Source organism: Amblyraja radiata, chromosome 1 (genome assembly GCF_010909765.2).
Source record: "Amblyraja radiata isolate CabotCenter1 chromosome 1, sAmbRad1.1.pri, whole genome shotgun sequence".
NCBI lineage: Eukaryota > Metazoa > Chordata > Chondrichthyes > Rajiformes > Rajidae > Amblyraja > Amblyraja radiata.
Genome location: NC_045956.1, coordinates 86080050 through 86097665, shown reverse-complemented (window position 1 = coordinate 86097665; position 17616 = coordinate 86080050). Strand labels below are relative to the sequence as shown.

At 42.4% G+C, this 17616-nt stretch overlaps 1 protein-coding gene across 5 annotated transcripts in view; it reads right to left on the bottom strand.

Annotated features, from left to right (window-relative positions):
* The window catches only part of slit2 (slit guidance ligand 2), a 413834-nt gene that overhangs the window by 60841 nt on the left and 335377 nt on the right, over nt 1-17616 (bottom strand). For all 5 annotated transcript variants that reach the window (XM_033026245.1, XM_033026264.1, XM_033026255.1 and 2 more), the window contains 6 exons: nt 14927-14995; nt 8639-8710; nt 7920-7991; nt 6398-6469; nt 4230-4393; nt 3009-3133 (listed from right to left, as the gene is read on the bottom strand). In XM_033026245.1, the coding sequence (XP_032882136.1) occupies nt 3009-3133; nt 4230-4393; nt 6398-6469; nt 7920-7991; nt 8639-8710; nt 14927-14995 (574 nt within the window). The remainder of the gene's footprint in view (nt 1-3008; nt 3134-4229; nt 4394-6397; nt 6470-7919; nt 7992-8638; nt 8711-14926; nt 14996-17616) is intronic.

Below are 17616 nucleotides of genomic sequence, written 5' to 3'. Positions count from 1 at the left end.
CAAAGAACACTTACAGCGCTAAGAGTCCCACAGGGTCACACTTTGAAGTGGAAGCCTTACAATTACTATCAACTGTCATTCTTCAGTTTTAAAATTATTATTAACTGGCACTCTTGAAATGTATTATTTCATATTCTGTCTGGAGGATCGACAACTGCCAGCCTCCAAGTTTCTGTCGGGTCAATTTGTCAAGTCCCCCTGACCTGACAGAGTAAATGAGATACCAAGGGATGATGCCTGTGTGACAACATTGATCAGCAATTAACTGATGTTCAGAACTGTACACACATAGACTTCTCCTCTGCAACGAGCTGCTGAGCAATAGCAACAGCTGGCTGACAGGTTATCACATCCATAAGTAATAGGCCGTATTGCATTCCAATTTCCCCTCTGCAATGTCTGAATGTTGTACCTAAATATAAATTGTAACTACGTTGGCCTTAAAACTCTATAGATAGAATCCGGAGGTGGGGTGGGGGGGGGGGGTGCGGGTGGGGGGGGGGGGGGGGGGGGGGGGGGGGGGGGGGGGGGGGGAGGGGGGGGGGGAGGGGGGGGAGGAGGGGGGGGGAGGGGGGGGGGGAGGGGGGGGAGGAGGGGGGGGGGGGAGGAGGGGGGGAGGGGGGGGGGGGGGTGGGGTGGAGGTGCCAGTGAAAATCACATTCTGTGTAACCCAGCTGGAATGTGCATGATTTACATGGGCAGATATTAGGATGGATCTGAGGGATGAAAAAGCACTGCTTGCGTATGCATCTTAAAACACTTAGGTCAGGAAACAGGATCCTATAGACAGTGATGTTTCATTCACTAAAATTAATTCTCATAAAATAAAAAAGACGAGGTGTATCTCTGTAGCATTCTGAAAACCATGGTTCAAACAGTATGACCACAGGTTACTGCCAAATATAAGCTTAGCAAGGCTGCAGAGGGAATCTTGTTCACAGGAATTGCCAACACAGGCTCCAAGCAAAAGCACTGAATAAATATCTGGAGGAATACAGGATTGAAGATCATTATCAACTGTCCCCTGTGTGTTTCCTCTAGTGACTGAGTGCTGGAGAGATGGGGATGGTACTTTGCTGCCTTATGCAGCGCTGGAGACCCGGGTTCGATCCTGACTACGGGTGCTGTCTGTACGAGGTTTGTACGTTCTCCCTGTGATCTGTGTGGATTTTCTCCAAGATCTTTGGTTTCCTCCCAAACTCCAAAGATGGACAGGTTTGTAGGTTAATTGGCTTGTTAAATGTAAAAATTGTCCCTAGTGGGCGTAGGATAGTGTCAATGTGCGGAGATTGCCGATCGGCTCGGACCCGGTGGATCTGTTTCTGCGCTGCATCTCTAAACTAGACTGAACTAAAATTAATTTTCAATAGTTCTTTAAATAGTAGCAATTTTTTTTGTTATTTAAAATCTGATTAAATTTAAATAAATAACTTGAAAACATTTAGTAAAATAGCCATTAAAAGTACAGCAAATGGTGAATATTAAAGTAAAAAACCTCAAAACCTTTAAAAAATGACGCCTTCATAGCCTCCTAGGACTTATGATCTCCACTTGTATTGAATAGGGTCTCTGGAACCACATCAAAATGCTGGGCAGGATTACCCTTGTAAACAGCACAAACTTGGGAAAGACACAAAGTGCTGGAGTAACTCAGCGAGTCAGGCAGCATCTCTAGAGATAAAGGATAGGTGACGTTTTGGGTCAGGACCATTTCTTCAAACTGAGGAAGGGTTCCAACCCAAAACGTCACCTATCCTTTTTCTCCAGAGATGCTGCCTCTCGCTGAGTTACTCCAGCACTTTGTGCCTATCTTTGGTATAAACCAGCATCTGCAGTTCTTTGTTTCTACATGTTACACAACCCTGCGGTCTGCTGCTGAACAGAGAGGACAAATGGTTTCAGCCCCTGATATCTGACACCATTTTACATTGGGTGCATTGAGATATGGAAGGGACTGTAACTTACACTGGGAATATCCAGAAGTTCCAACTGTAACTCCTGGAAATGTCCAGTAATCAGTTCAGTTTAGTTTATTGTCAAGAGAACCGAGGTACAGTGAAAAGCTTTTGTTGCATGCTGACCAGCTAGCAGATAAACAATACATGATTAGTGTATTGTAATGTAATGTCGAGCTCATAACTGGATCATATATTCAGATACCTTCAGAGACAAATGTTAGATTTCTATAGAAAGGTAGGAATAGGTGCAGGTGCAGGCCATTCAGCCTCTCAAGTCTGCTCTGCTATTCAATATGATCATGGCTGAGTCTTTATATTAGTACAATATTCATACTCTCGCACCACACTGCTTGAAACAGTTGTGCTGAGACACTAATCTACCTCTTTCCTAATATATCCAGAGACATCTTCAAGGCTGAGAATTCCACAGGTCCACCACTCACTGAGTGAAGAAATTACTCCTCACCTCAACTCCAAACGCCTGGACCCCATATCCTGAAACTGGAACTCCTGGCCCTGGACTAATCCAAGAAAAGCCTCCTCCCTGCATCTGGATTGTTAAGCCCCAGTCAGAATGTTGTACATTGTAATGAGATCACCTCTTGTTCTTCAAAGCTTTATTAAATACTGCCCTTATGCGGCAGTCCTACAATCCCGGGAGTCAGCCTGGCAAACCTTCACTGCATGCCCGAGATGGAAAATATTTCCTTTCTTAGGTAACTGCACACAGTACTCCAGATGTGGTCTCACCGTAGCTCCATGTAATGATTATAAGAGTTGAGCTAGAACAGAAAATACCTGCTTTCTCCTCACTAAAATAACGAATATACTTGAAGGGTTGCATGCTCATAAACATCAGACATTCGTCATCCATTATTTTATGTGTGGCATACTCGTTGAGCAACTGATTCTGAGGTTGTTTAAATTAACCTCGTATGTTCAATCTCAAACCACACATAGCAAATGTTAACTAATGGTTGGTCTTTAATGATGATAAAACTAGAGCAAATGAACTGGAAATGTTTCCATTGTTGCAAACTCTGAACATACCTTGAATCCATAAGGACAGGTACACCTGTAGAAATCCACTGGGTCATTTTTGCAAGTGCCATCATTTTTACATGGGTTGGAAAGGCAAGGGTTACACTTAGCTAGTATGTTGATGTCAATCGGCCCTTGAAAAGTAAAGCATTGCATAAGTTAAGAAAGTGATACATGCAAGGTACATATAAGAAATAACTAATTTAATTCACATCATTTTATGATTGATTGCTCATCCTTGTCATTTGTTTGCTATATAACACCTTGGAAAATGGAATTACAATCATAAAAAGGTGATTAAACTTGCAATCCTTCAAAATCAGAGAGATAAAACAGGATACAAATAAATTAAAATGAATGAATGACTTTCAGACTTTTATAGATAGAATGTAGTAATTAGTATGATACTAAAAATTGAATTTAAAACTAATTGTGCTGAAATTAAACTAACTTGATCAAAACATTGCTGAGTGCTGCATTCAATATTTGTTCCTAAGTTTGAAAGATGCAAGATTCTGTCCATGAAATAAACACAATATAACATATCACGAGTTTTTAGTCACGATAAAACATTCTGAAAAATCCTTCAACATCAACTTAAATATATCAACAATAGTAATTCTAAAATGACATACTGTATTTGTAAGACAAACATTTATTTCACAGTTATCTTTCAGTTTAAGGACCAACTCATGCACTACGCACTTAAGGTCATAATTTGTACAAACAGTACAAAAACTATATGGACACATCAATTTGACATTGATGATCCAAGGGAAACAAGTCTGCTTGAGGGGTCAGGTAACTTGTTTGAGTTCACATTTAGGGAGAGGCAGAAGGTCCGTGCTTCACACCATCCATATTGCCGGGGGGTGGGGGGTCAGCTGTCCTACCTGCTACCAGCAAACCGCAAGGCCCTGGGATCTCTATTGGCAGGGCACAGAATGTCCATTGTCACAAGTGAAAAATTGAAGAGTGTTAGATTACATGCAAACAGAAAAAATCAGCGGGCAATTAAGCAGCAAAATCCTTTATTTGTCTAACAATATAACTCCTCATTATATGTGTATTAAGTCCACTCCACCAAAATAACCATGTCAAGCAGTACATAAGAAGTCAATCCGACAGCTAAACTATGTTAGAATGTTTTGCTTTAATCGCTTGGCTCCAAGACAAATACACTTTTAACATATGCTCTCTCCCACTGTTAATCTGTATTGGTGGCATTACCTTGACATTCAAACTTCTTTGATGGAGTGGTGAGAAGGAGCTTATCGACCATGTCACCAGGACCAGCACAGCGAGCTATGCCTGGTTCTTTGTAGCCTGACTTGACCCAGTCGGACAGCCACTGCATGTTACAGTCGCAGTACAGTGGGTTTGCACCAAGGGCCCTACACAGAGCAGGAAGTACGTTAGTTCTTTTATCTATGCAATCACACAATAACATCAAAGATCAGAAAAGCAATCATTCCATCCAACATCCTTCCACTGAAATCTCTCCTGCCTCTCATCATTACATTCACTTGACCCCAACAAATGTCCAATATTTTGACTCCCAGCCAGTGGAGAATAACTAATGCGGGCAGCTTGGTGGTGCAGCGGTAGTTGCTGCCTTATAGCACCAGAGACCCAGATTCAATCCTGACTACAGGCATTGTCTAAAGTCATAAGGTCATAAGTGATAGGAGCAGAATTAGGCCATTAGGTCCGTCAAGTCTACTCCACCATTCAATCATGGCTGATCTATCTCCCTCCTAACCCTATTCTCCTGACTTCTCCCCATAACCCCTTATACTAATACTAAGCAAGAATCTATACGGTCTATGTGGAGTTTGTACGTTCTCCTCGTGACCATGTGGGCTTTCCCCGGGTGCTCTGGTTTCCGCCCACATCTAAAGATTTGTGGGTTAATTGGGCTTTGGTAAAAATTGTAAATTATCCCTAGTGTGTAGGAGAGGGCTAGTGTACGGGGACCTCTGGTCGGCGTGGACTCGGTGAGCCAAAGGGCCTGTTTCCACACCGTATCTCTAAACTAAAATAAATCTATATGGCTGAGAATAGCTGTAAATGAGTAGTTCACGGCACCAATATTAAAATTTTCCTTTATTAAATTGCATCCATATTTCTTGACTAATGGCACTACATTCCTTAAGAGATAACATGGGTGACCAAATTTAGTTCAAATCAGTTGTATTACATATCACTGTAATGATGGCCACTGCCATTCTCTGCCGGTCATAATTTATCTATTTTTTTAAGTTAGAGAGCTGACTTTCTTTAATTCTCCTCTTATTTCATTCCCCTGACATCAGTAAGAATTGGTCTCATAGATCTTTACAGCATAGCATTTAGGTAGGGATACTTCTCTGCTTTTTTTATACAACTGTACACAGTTTTTAGATTGTGCATCAATCAGTGCAATACACAAGCTTAGAAGGATTTCACAGCCTTAGCTATTACATTACCGATGTTACATATTCTACAAATACCATTCATTCAGGACCATTTCTACAACAGCTAGAATGCTATGTGATTTATGTTATGTTGTATGTTTACACATATTTCAGCTCTCCTTCCACTTAAATGAAAACACATCCAGACTGAATGTGCAAATCATTGAATTGACAGCTTTCTAAAATCCAGCCCAATTTTTAATTCCATGGAATAGTAGTTCAAGTGAAGTTTAAAATAGGTTCCTGATCAGCAGAGGGAGATTTTTTTTTTAGAGGCGAGTACTGCTTCCCATAGAGAAAAGCCCAGAGGTGTGGGTGGCTGAGGAAGAGCTCTACATCATGGCAGGACCAGAAGTCTGAAGAAAGTGTAGGAAGCAACTGCAGATGCTGGTTTACATCAAAGATAGAAACAAAATGCTGGTGTAACTTAGCAGGGCAGACAGCATCTCTAGATAGAAGGAATGGGTGTTGTTTTAAGTTGAGACCCTTCTTCAGACTGAAGAAAGTTTCTTGATGCAAAACATCACCTATCCATGTTCTCCAGAGATGCTGCCTGACCCGTTGAATTACTCCAGCATTTAGAGGCCTTCTGCTGATCAGAACTTTCTATCTGTGACCAGCAATGATCTATTTCATCATCATGATATTCCACATGAAGAGATAACAAAATATTTGAGATTCTGCAGTAATGCATCTGGTTACTCTCTGGCTCTCTGCATGATATACAATGAATTCCAAATGTGAACTCCATGATTTGATTCAGCAATATAAAGTTAACTTCAATGCCCAGAGATTCACTTCTGGTCAGAAGTACTGGATGTGCATCGTACTTTGCTTCCCAATCAAGTTCAAGCTGAGAGGAATTCTATCTGCTCAAAGTTCAGATCATAGAATGCTGTTTCTATCCAAGAAATAGCTGGGGCATATTGAGTTTTTACTTACAAATGTGACAATGATGAGAGGTCATTGAAAGATCCCACAGGAATTGTCGATATTTCATTTCCATGCAATGACCTAAAGAAAGGGACATAATACAAGTTGAACAAACTCTGTTGACCTGAGGATCAATGTTTTATGATTTTGTCTATTTTGACTGTTTTCATATATTTTTCTTTCAATTATTCACATCATTTCAAATGGTGGTTAAATGTCTCTGAAAGTCATAGATATTTAAACGGCATTAGCGGGTCCTCGGACTTGTTACAGCTGGTGAAGCAGGGACAGGGCTCTGCCAGCTGCGAAGAGTATTTTGTAGCAGTACACTACCTGATATCCTGACACCTCTCCCGCTGGAGGATGGGAGGTTTCAGGACAGAAAAGTGGGCACTCCTTCCCTACCAACACCAAAATCACACACGCTCTCGCACAGGCACATCCACCCTGATCTGGTAAGCTGGACCACAGTGATTGGTTGGGTGGTATTCAAGGTGGCAGCTCTGACCCTGTAAGATTCTGCTCGTATGGCATATGTCTGTGCTGCTGTCAAAGCCTCTAGTCCATCCTCCAAGAACATGGATAACCATATAACCATATAACAATTACAGCACGGAAACAGGCCATCTCGACCCTTCTAGTCTGTGCCGAACACATAATCTCCCCTAGTCCCATATACCTGCGCTCAGACCATAACCCTCCATTCCTTTCCCATCCATATAACTATCCAATTTATTTTTAAATGATAAAAACGAACCTGCCTCCACCACCTTCACTGGAAGCTCATTCCACACAGCTACCACTCTCTGAGTAAAGAAGTTCCCCCTCATGTTACCCCTAAACTTCAGTCCCTTAATTCTCAAGTCATGTCCCCTTGTTTGAATCTTCCCTACTCTCAGTGGGAAAAGCTTTTCCACGTCAACTCTGTCTATCCCTCTCATCATTTTAAAAACCTCTATCAAGTCCCCCCTTAACCTTCTGCGCTCCAAAGAATAAAGCCCTAACTTGTTCAACCTTTCTTTGTAACTTAGTTGCTGAAACCCAGGTTTAGAGGGATATGGGTCAAAGGCAGGCAGGCAGGTGGGGCTAGTGTAGGTGGGGCATGTTGGTCGGCATGGTCAAGTTGGGCCGAAGGGGCTGTTTCCTCGCTGCATGACTCTAGCTCATTGAGTTGGGGGAAGCCGGAAACGAAATTGGCTGACTCACAGACACCAAAGTGAAAATTTCCCTCTACTTTGTTCCCTCAGCTCCATACTTAATTGCAGCAACAACAACAAAAAATGCTGTTAATGCAGTTGGAAGTTGAGGCAGTGGTGTCAGAAGTGGAACAATTCTGAAGATAACTTTGATACATATCTTTGCAGCGTCCAGCTAGCAGTGGAACAGGGCTCCATGGTGGCACCTGCGTACACTGAACTACTACAAAGGCTGCTTCAGTTGCGGCCTTGAATGGAAACTATCATCCTTAGGAAAGAGCTGTTAATGATTATGAACATGCCAACAGGAAACACTTGATCTTTCCTGTACTTACAATAAACGCAGGGACTTCAAACCATCAAAAGCACGAACTGGGATACATCTGAGCCGGTTATAACTGAGAATCCTGTGAAAATAAAACATGTAACCCTGAGGATATGTAACAATGCATAACAATAAATAGGACATAGATAAAGTACAGCACAGGAATGGGTCCTTTGGCCCACAATGTCCATACCAAACATCATGCCACAATAAACTAATCTCGTCTGCCTGTACATGTTTCATATCCCTATATTCGCTTCACATCGCAGTGCCTATCCTAAAGCCTCTTAAACACCACTGTCATCTCTGCCTCCACTATCACCCCAGGCAGCACTTTCCAGGCACCCACCACTCCATGTAAAAAACAAATTACCCCAGACATGTCCTTTAAACTTTGCCCCTCTCACCTTAAAGGTATGCCCTCTAGCCTTTGATATTTCCACCCTTGGAAAAAGGTTCTCACTGTCTACCCAATCCATCACTCTCATAATTGTATCTACTTCATTCAGATCTCGATTCAACCGCCCATGTTCCAGAGAAAACAATCTAGGTCCGTCCAACATCTCCTCATAGCTAATGCACACGATTCCAGGCAGCATTGGAAGTCAAGTCAGACGTTGTGAAAACAAGCATTGGGGTTTATGCTATCCAATTTGATGAGCATATCTAAAGGCAATGCAAGAGTCCCCAATGCAAGGTGCTAAATAAATATTGAGGGTAAATGCTTACAGAGTTAGTAGCTCTGACATGTTGCTGAAACTCTGGTTGTACAATGTGCTGATTCTGTTGTTACTTAGATCACTGAAAAACAGAATGTGAGAATAATTAGAGCAGTTGGTTATAAAACAAAACATGTACCTGACGAGGATCTTGCAATGAGACACACAATGTGATAGCAAATGTCTGATACTCTGCAGCCTTACATTGTCAGGTGTGAAAACTTGAAGCCCAGAAATTATAAGTCATCTAATAAAATGCAAACAGCCTAACCAGTGTTTGAGACCAGTCTGAAGATGGTTCCTGACCCAAAACATCACCTATTCAAGTTCTCCAGGGATGCTGTCAGACCCGCTGAGTTACTCCAACTTCGTGTCTTTTTTTTTTTGAGAACTTGAAGCTTGTGCACAAACTGCACATGGCTTATTTCGGCCCAAACAATGGTTCAAAGACATTCCCATAATGTACCCAGTGTTTCACCACTGTTCCATTTCCTGGCAGTCATTCCTTCCTCCAAAAACACAGATGAAAACCTGTTAAAGTTTGGGTATCCAAAATTTTGATTGTTGCAATCATAGATCGTGCTGCCAACTTAAAGGCAAAAGCCTCCACAAAATAAACAATCTTCCAAAAGATACAAACAAATCTTTCAGCTCTCACAAGCTCAAAGTTAAAGCTCCCTTTTAAAAATACAGCTGGTGCCTCTTTAAACAAAAGCTTTCAGACAACGTAGAATGTGCCTGACCACCCATTTCATGTACAAGATCAGACACCAGCTTCTCAGTGAAAAAATCAGGGAATCACATTAGCACTTTTTCCAACTTTCGCTTATGATTGCAATAGAGACATTAAAATCTTCCATGTCTTATGGACAGTTTCTCAATTTGGTTATCATATTCATTACCGCTAGCTTATGGTCAGAAAATAATTTGTCCACCTGAATATATGGTCCCTAAGATTTACGTTACATACGCTGTTGAGAGCTAGTTTATGGTTTGCAACCTCAATGTCTCAATGATTCCTGAACTTTAGAGATCAGCCAGGTACCTGGTTTGATTCCTTGCTTTTGACAATTCAGGTGACCTCAGCTATAAAACCTATTTCCCCGTCAAGGTTCACAATTCAGTGTAATTCCAGGCTGCAAAGAGAAAAATCTTTGCAGAAATCAGCCAAGGTTGCCAATACAAATTCCAAACACAAAGTGTTGGAGTAACTCAGAAGGTCAGGCAGCATCTGTGGAGGGAATGGACAGACAATGTTTCAAGTTTCAACATTTCAAGTTGGAATCCTTCTGCACACCACCAGCGGCGTCGGGGAGATGGCTGCCCTGCTGGCAGTCCGTTGGTTTTTCCATTCTTTTTGTTTTTTTTAGTGTGTTAAATGTGTTTGAATGTTCTTCGGTTAGTTTTATGTGGGGGAGGGGGGAGGGGATCGGGGGGTAACGTTTTTTTTCTCTTTCAAGTTCCTACCTTGCCGGAGATGTGATTATTTTTCTGATCACATTCTCCGGGCTCTGCGGCCTTCCATCGCTGGAGCTGGAGGCTTCCTCGGAATGTCGTGAGCCTCACCGCGGGGCGTGGACTTAACATCGGAGCTGATCCCTAGCTTGGGATCGCTCCCACCGCGACCACCACGGAATCAACATCAAGGGCTCGCAATCTCGGGTGAGGCCGAGTCGGGAGCTCCAACGTCGCGGAAGGTTCGACCAGCCCCGACGCGAGGTTCGATCGTCCAGCACGGGAGAGCTGACATCCCCCCGATGCAGGAGCAGATCACCTCGACACGGAGGGCCCGAAATGCCGCCGGCTATGAGAGTCAAGATCATCCCGTCAACGGGGGCTCGAGGCCCATGACCGAGAAAGAACTAAGGGAAAGGACTTGAACTTTATTTCGCCTTCCATCAGCGAGGAATGTGTAGGAGTCACTGTGGTGGATGTTCATGGTAAAATGTGTTTTTAAGTGATCTGTTGCTTTTAATTGTATGACTGACCTGGCCAATGAAATTCCTCGTATGTTGCAAAACGTACTTGGCGAATAAAGTGTGATTCCGACCTGTCGATTTACTCCAGCACTTTGTGTTTTATTCAAGATTCCCATATCTGCAGTTCCGTGTGTGTCCCTGTTCAGATTGTTACCCGTAGGGTCCTGTAGCTCTAGATATCTTGCTCAATTATTTTAATCGTTCACCAGCCATCACTGGCAAGGCTCCCATGTAAAGACTGAACACAAGGGTGACCAGAGAACATTTCTCGGAGGTCCCGTGTTGACTATGAAGCAAGGATATATGTCATGACACACAAAACATATGATCCCGTCTCATCAGTGTGGGTGTGATGAGCTGTAGGCACACGCCCCAGTAGGTTGAAATGTCTTGAGCAATGGAAAGGGGCTTGTAACACTCGTGTGTCACAGAACCAATGCAAGGGCGGGATGGCACAAAAGCCATTAAGAATTTATGATTAATCTTTGGAAAACTTGCATTCTGTAGCACTTAAGGCAATAGTAATCAACACGTCGAGATGTTTAAAGGCGGCACATTGACGCAAAGGGGGGCACGGTGGCTCAGTGGAAGAGTTGCTGCCTCACTGTTCTAAAGACCCGGGTTCGATCCTGACCTCATGTGCTGTCTGTGCAGAGTTTGAATATTCTCCCTGTGACCACATGGGTTTCTCCAGGTACTCCGGTTTCCTGCCACATCCCAAAAATGTGCAGGTTTGCAGGTTAATTGGCTTATGTAAATTGCCCCTGGTGTGTAGGGTGTGAAAGTGGAATAACATAGAACTAGTGTGAACGGGTGATCGATGGTTGGTGTGGACGCAGTGGGCCGAAGGGCTGGTTTTCACACTCTATCTCTAAACTAAACAAGACTAAATATAGACTAAGTAGATATCCATTTATCAACCACTTTGCGATCAACACAAAATTAGTACTTTGATGCATTTGAAAGGTGCCTAGCCTCGCGTAGACACCCTCAATGTCAAAGCAAACTTTTAAATTACTAGAGAACAGATTTCTGGAAGAGATTTATTGGGTAACTAGAGAGAGATTAGTCTTATTCATGAGGCATACGCTTACAGTCAGATTCTGGTGTTTTAGGAAGGAAATGAATGAACTCTTTCACCTAGAGCATGGCAGCAGAAATGTGCTACTCACTTCTAGAATAAGCGGTGGACATCAGCATAATAAATTTCAATCTGAGATCATTTTACTTCAGCCAAGGAATTGAATGAGTGTTGTGCCAAGATGGGGGTGTGGTGGGCTGTGGATGAAGTTCAGTTAACATAGAAACATAGAAAATAGGTGCAGGAGTAGGCCATTCGGCTCTTCGAGCCTGCACCGCCATTCAATATGATCATGGCTGATCATCCAACTCAGTATCCTGTACCTGCCTTCTCTCCATACCCCCTGATCCCTTTAGCCACAAGGGCCACATCTAATTCCCTCTTAAATATAGCCAATGAACTGGCCTCAACTACCTTCTGTGGCAGAGAATTCCAGAGATTCACCACTCTCTGTGTGAAAAATGTTTTCCTCATCTCGGTCCTAAAAGATTTCCCCCTTATCCTTAAACTGTGACCTCTTGTTCTGGACTTCCCCAACATCGGGAACAATCTTCCTGCATCTAGCCTGTCCAACCCCTTAAGAATTCTGTAAGTTTCTATCAGATCCCCCCTCAATGTTCTAAATTCTAGCGAGTACAAACCGAGTCTATCCAGTCTTTCTTCATATGAAAGTCCTGACATCCCAGGAATCAGTCTGGTGAACCTTCTGTGTACTCCCTCTATGGCAAGAATGTCTTTCCTCAGCTTAGGAGACCAAAACTGTACACAATACTCCAGGTGTGGTCTCACCAAGACCCTGTACAACTGCAGTAGAACCTCCCTGCTCCTATACTCAAATCCTTTTGCTATGAATGCTAACATACCATTCGCCTTCTTCACTGCCTGCTGCACCTGCATGCCCACTTTCAATGACTGGTGTACCATGACACCCAGGTCTCGTTGCATCTCCCCTTTTCCTAATCGGCCACCATTCAGCTAATAGTCTACTTTCCTGTTTTTGCCACCAAAGTGGATAACCTCACATTTATCCACATTATACTGCATCTGCCATGCATTTGCCCACTCCCCCAGCCTATCCAAGTCACCTTGCAGCCTCCTAGCATCCTCCTCACAGCTAACACTGCCCCCCAGCTTCGCGTCATCCGCAAACCTGGAGATGTTGCATTCAATTCCCTCGTCCAAATCATTAATATATATCGTAAATAGCTGGGGTCCCAGCACTGAGCCTTGCGGTACCCCACTAGTCACTGCCTGCTGTTGTGAAAAGGACCCGTTTACTCCTACTCTTTGCTTCCAGTCTGCAGCCAGTTCTCTATCCACATCAATACTGAACCCCCATTACCGTGTGCTTTAAGTTTGTATACTAATTTCTTATGTGGGACCTTGTCGAAAGCCTTCTGAAAGTCCAGATATAACACATCCACTGGTTCTCCCTTATCCACTCTACTAGTTACATCCTCGAAAAATTCTATAAGATTCGTCAGACATGATTTACCTTTCATAAATCCATGCTGACTTTGTCCAATGATTTCACCACTTTCCAAATGTGCTGCTATCCCATCTGACTGATTCTAGCAGTTTCCCCACTACCGACGTTAGACTAACTGGTCTGTAATTCCCCGTTTTCTCTCTCCCTCCCTTTTTAAAAAGTGGGGTTACATTAGCTACCCTCCAATCCTCAGGAACTACTCCAGAATCTAAATAGTTTTGTAAAATTATCACTAATGCATCCACTATTTCTGGGGCTACTTCCTTAAGTACTCTGGGATGCAGCCTATCTGGCCCTGGGGATTAATCGGCCTTTAATCCATTCAATTTACTTAACACCACTTCCCGGCTAACCTGGATTTCACTCAGTTCCTCCATCTCATTTGACCTCCGGTCCCCTGCTATTTCCGGCAGATTATATACGTCTTCCTTAGTGAAGACAGAACCAAAGTAGTTATTCAATTGGTCTGCCATGTCCTTGTTCCCCATGATCAATTCACCTGTTTCTGACTGCAAGGGACCTACATTTGTTTTAACTAATCTTTTTTTCTTCACATATCTATAAAAGCTTTTGCAGTCAGTTTTTATGTTCCCTGCCAGTTTTCTTTCATAATCTATTTTCCCTTTCCTAATTAAGCCCGTTGTCCTCCTCTGCAGGACTCTGAATTTCTCCCAGTCCTCTGGTAGGCTGCTTTTTCTGGCTAATTTGTACGCTTCATCGTTTGTTTTGATACTATCCCTGATTTCCCTTGTTATCCACGGATGCACTACCTTCCCTGATTTATTTTTTTGCCAAACTGGGATGAACATTTGTTGTAGTTCATCCATGCAGTCTTTAAATGCCTTCCATTGCATATCCACCGTCAACCCTTTTAGAATCAATTGCCAGTCTATCTTGGCCAATTCACATCTCATACCCTCAAAGTTACCTTTCTTTAAGTTCAGGACCCTTGTTTCTGAATTAACAATGTCACTATCCATCCTAATGAAGAACTCAACCATATTATGGTCACTCTTGCCCAAGGGGCCACGCACAACAAGACTGCTAACTAACCCTTCCTCATTACTCAATACCCAATCTAGAATAGCCTGCTCTCTCGTTGGTTCCTCTACGTGTTGGTTTAGAAAATTATCCCGCATACATTCCAAGAAATCGTCTTCCTCAGCACCCTTGCCAATTTGATTCACCCAATCTATATGTAGATTGTAGTCACCCATTATAACTGTTTTACCTTTGTTGCACGCATTTCTAATTTCCTGTTTGATGCCATCCCCAACTCCACTACTACTGTTAGGTGGCCTGTACACAACTCCCACTAGCGTTTTCTGTCCCTTAGTGTTTCGCAGCTCTACCCATATCGATTCCACATCCTCCAAGCTAATCTCCTTCCTTTCTATTGCGTTAATCTCCTCTCTAACCAGCAACGTTACCCCACCTCCTTGCCCTTTCTGTCTATCCCTCCTGAATATTGAATATCCCTGGATGTTCAGCTCCCAGCCTTGGTCACCCTGGAGCCATGTCTCCGTGATCCCAACTATATCATAGTCATTAATAGCTATCTGCACATTCAACTCATCCACCTTATTACGAATGCTCCTTGCATTGAGACACAAAGCCTTCAGGCTTGTTTTTACAACACTCTTACCCCTTATATTGTGATGGTGAAATAAATGAGAGGCTCTAAATGGTTGGTGCTAGTGTTCCCTTTAAAGAGTAATGTTGTAAATGAGTAATAATGGAAGTACTTACATAAGTAATAAATGCTTGTAGTTGGTGAGTTCTTTGGGCACCATCACAAATTGATTTCCATCCAGGTACCTGAAACAGAGAAAACTGCATGAGATCGAAGATCAAACTCTAACAACGCATTATTTTTACAATCACCCATCCACCTTTTAAAGTTAAACAAAGTACCTCTAAGAAAACTATGTCAGTGGACAAAGCTTATGGTACACTAGACACTGTGGCTACATACTCTGGCCAGACATGGTCCTGTGGTCCACAACAGCCAAGTTGGCATACGTTGTGGCAATCAAGACATTATCAAATTCTGCAGAAAAAAATCAGCAATTGACTTTGGATCAAAAGGAAAGATAACAATTGGGCTGCAAGTTGAAGAGGGTATGGAATTGAGGGGGACGCCATTGTGCCCTCTGGAGACGTTGTGGGCTTATCAATGAAACGTCAAAGAAGGAGGGTTCCCACCTGATGACCTCGATGACGTACCTACCCTACCTTTCACCACTCCAATCCCACTGCAAATAGCAAGAGTGCCGACTTACTACAGGAATTGAAACATCAGGTCCTATTAGCTCTACTATTGGCAAAGTGGAGAAAAAAGAGTCAAACAGAAGTTTCACAGTTAGGTGACATAAAGCTCAGTGCTTTTCTAGAAAGCAGGTTACATTAATGGAGCACAGTCCACAGGTCTGACCAACTGGAAGAGAATGAGTTTGACTTAGAAACAACAAAGTTGGGGGGTTTTTAACGTGTACTATGCAGCAAGACTGGATTTCAAATTTGGTTCAGTGACTGAAACACAGTGGCCAAAGTCCACAGGGACAAATTATAATGAAAAAAATGCACAATAAGAGTTGCACGTGCATTCCTGCCTGTCTCTTTTTGTATCTTCTCATGGTAGACTCAAAGCCAAACCACATTATTTGCCAGCAACTCATATTCTCTAATTCTGGAAATTGAGCAGATCGGAGTATCCTTCAGGCATATACTGTTGGGGAAATTGACACAATTTACGATGTGTCCTGTGGGACCGAATAGAAAGTAACAGAATAAAAAAAACATAAAGCCTTTTAGTTTTCCTCCTGCAAAGGAAGAGTTTTATTTGACTGTTTTAATCTCTAATCATCATTGCCTTTGGTAAAATGCTAATTGTTATTGTTGCTATAAAATATTTATTGATGTTGATTACAGAGGCCTGCTAATGGCCATTGACGCATTAAAAATTAATGCTGTGTATTTGTGAAGTTGCAAATCATTATTTTAAATATTAATTTAATTCACGTGTGCAACTGCTCAACGGCAATTCAGAAGTTGTCATGCCTGTTTGCTATAAAATTTGATTCTCCTTTTTCCAAAGTTGTGGAGACAGTGTAAAATAATAATTGTTCTACAAAGACCTTGATGAAACTAATGGGTAGAAAAATGAAAAGTGGCAAAGGAAATATCACTCATTTTACTTGTGTGCCTTGGAACAAAGCCAAGGTTGGTTTATTATCCAACATTTTCATAATTTCCACAAAAACAATAACACCTACATTTTATTGTAAACTGTGCAATAGGAATGGGTTTGGAGAAAGTCTGGATGAAGCAAAATTAAAACATAGAACTCAAAGGTTAAAATTTCACAAGAACTGCTAGAAGGAAAGAACATACTTGCACAAAAAAGTTGTGATGCCTGGCAGATGAGACAGGACTGATGCAAGTTGTGCAGCATCGCTGGATAACATGGACAGGTGATGTTTTGGGTCAGAAGACTCCTTCAGACTGATTGTGTGTGTGTGTGTGTGTGTGTGGGGGGGGGGGGGGGGAGGGGGGGGGGGGGTAGGGAAAGCTGGAAGAGCAGCGGGGAGCAGGACAAAGCCAGGCAGGTAATAGGTTAATACAGATGAGGGGGGGAGGGGGGTTTGATCAAGAACTTCTCTGAAATAGTGAGACTTTGAGGAGATATTGTAGTGGAGCAGTAAATGTAGACACAGACATGCAAACACAGTTGGTAATGGAGTGTAAATGATAATGAGAAAATAATGTATAAAAGGAGGTGGAAAAATTATGTGAAAAGGTTAGTGTGATGGTGTGTAGGAGCAGTGTGTTGGTGCTTGGAAGATGAATTGATAGCGCATGAAAGGCAGAGATGGTGTGTAAAATCAGTAAAGCCACCGTGAGTAAAAAAGATGGGGAAATGGTGGGTAAAGGAGGTAGAAAAATAGTTAATAAAAATATATGCTGAGATGACGTGCAAAGGTTTGTGTGGAATTGATGTGTTTAAGGTGATGTGGTGAGCAAAATGAAGCATAGAGATGAGGATTTGTTGTGTGAAAAGAAGTGAGGAGATGGTATAAAAGACAGTGTACCGTAGGTAACGAGTTAAAGGAAGTATAAAGGTGATGTGTAAATGGAAGTATGTTGGTGTGCAAGACACAGTGCGGAGAAGGTGCTTATAAAATAGTGGGTAGCTACTTATAAAAGCTAATATGTAAATGGTATGTAGCCAGGGATGTGGAGATAATGTGGGGGAAGAGATGTGGAAGTCATGTATAAAAGTCAGTGTGAAGATGGTATGTAAAATAAAATGGGGAAGGGGTAGCAATGGTAATGAAAAGAGGAAGAGGGGGGTGTGTATGAAAGGCAGAGTGGGGATGGTGTAAAGAGAATACCATGCAGGTGATGTACATGCAATGGGGGGTGAGAATGGAAGCTGC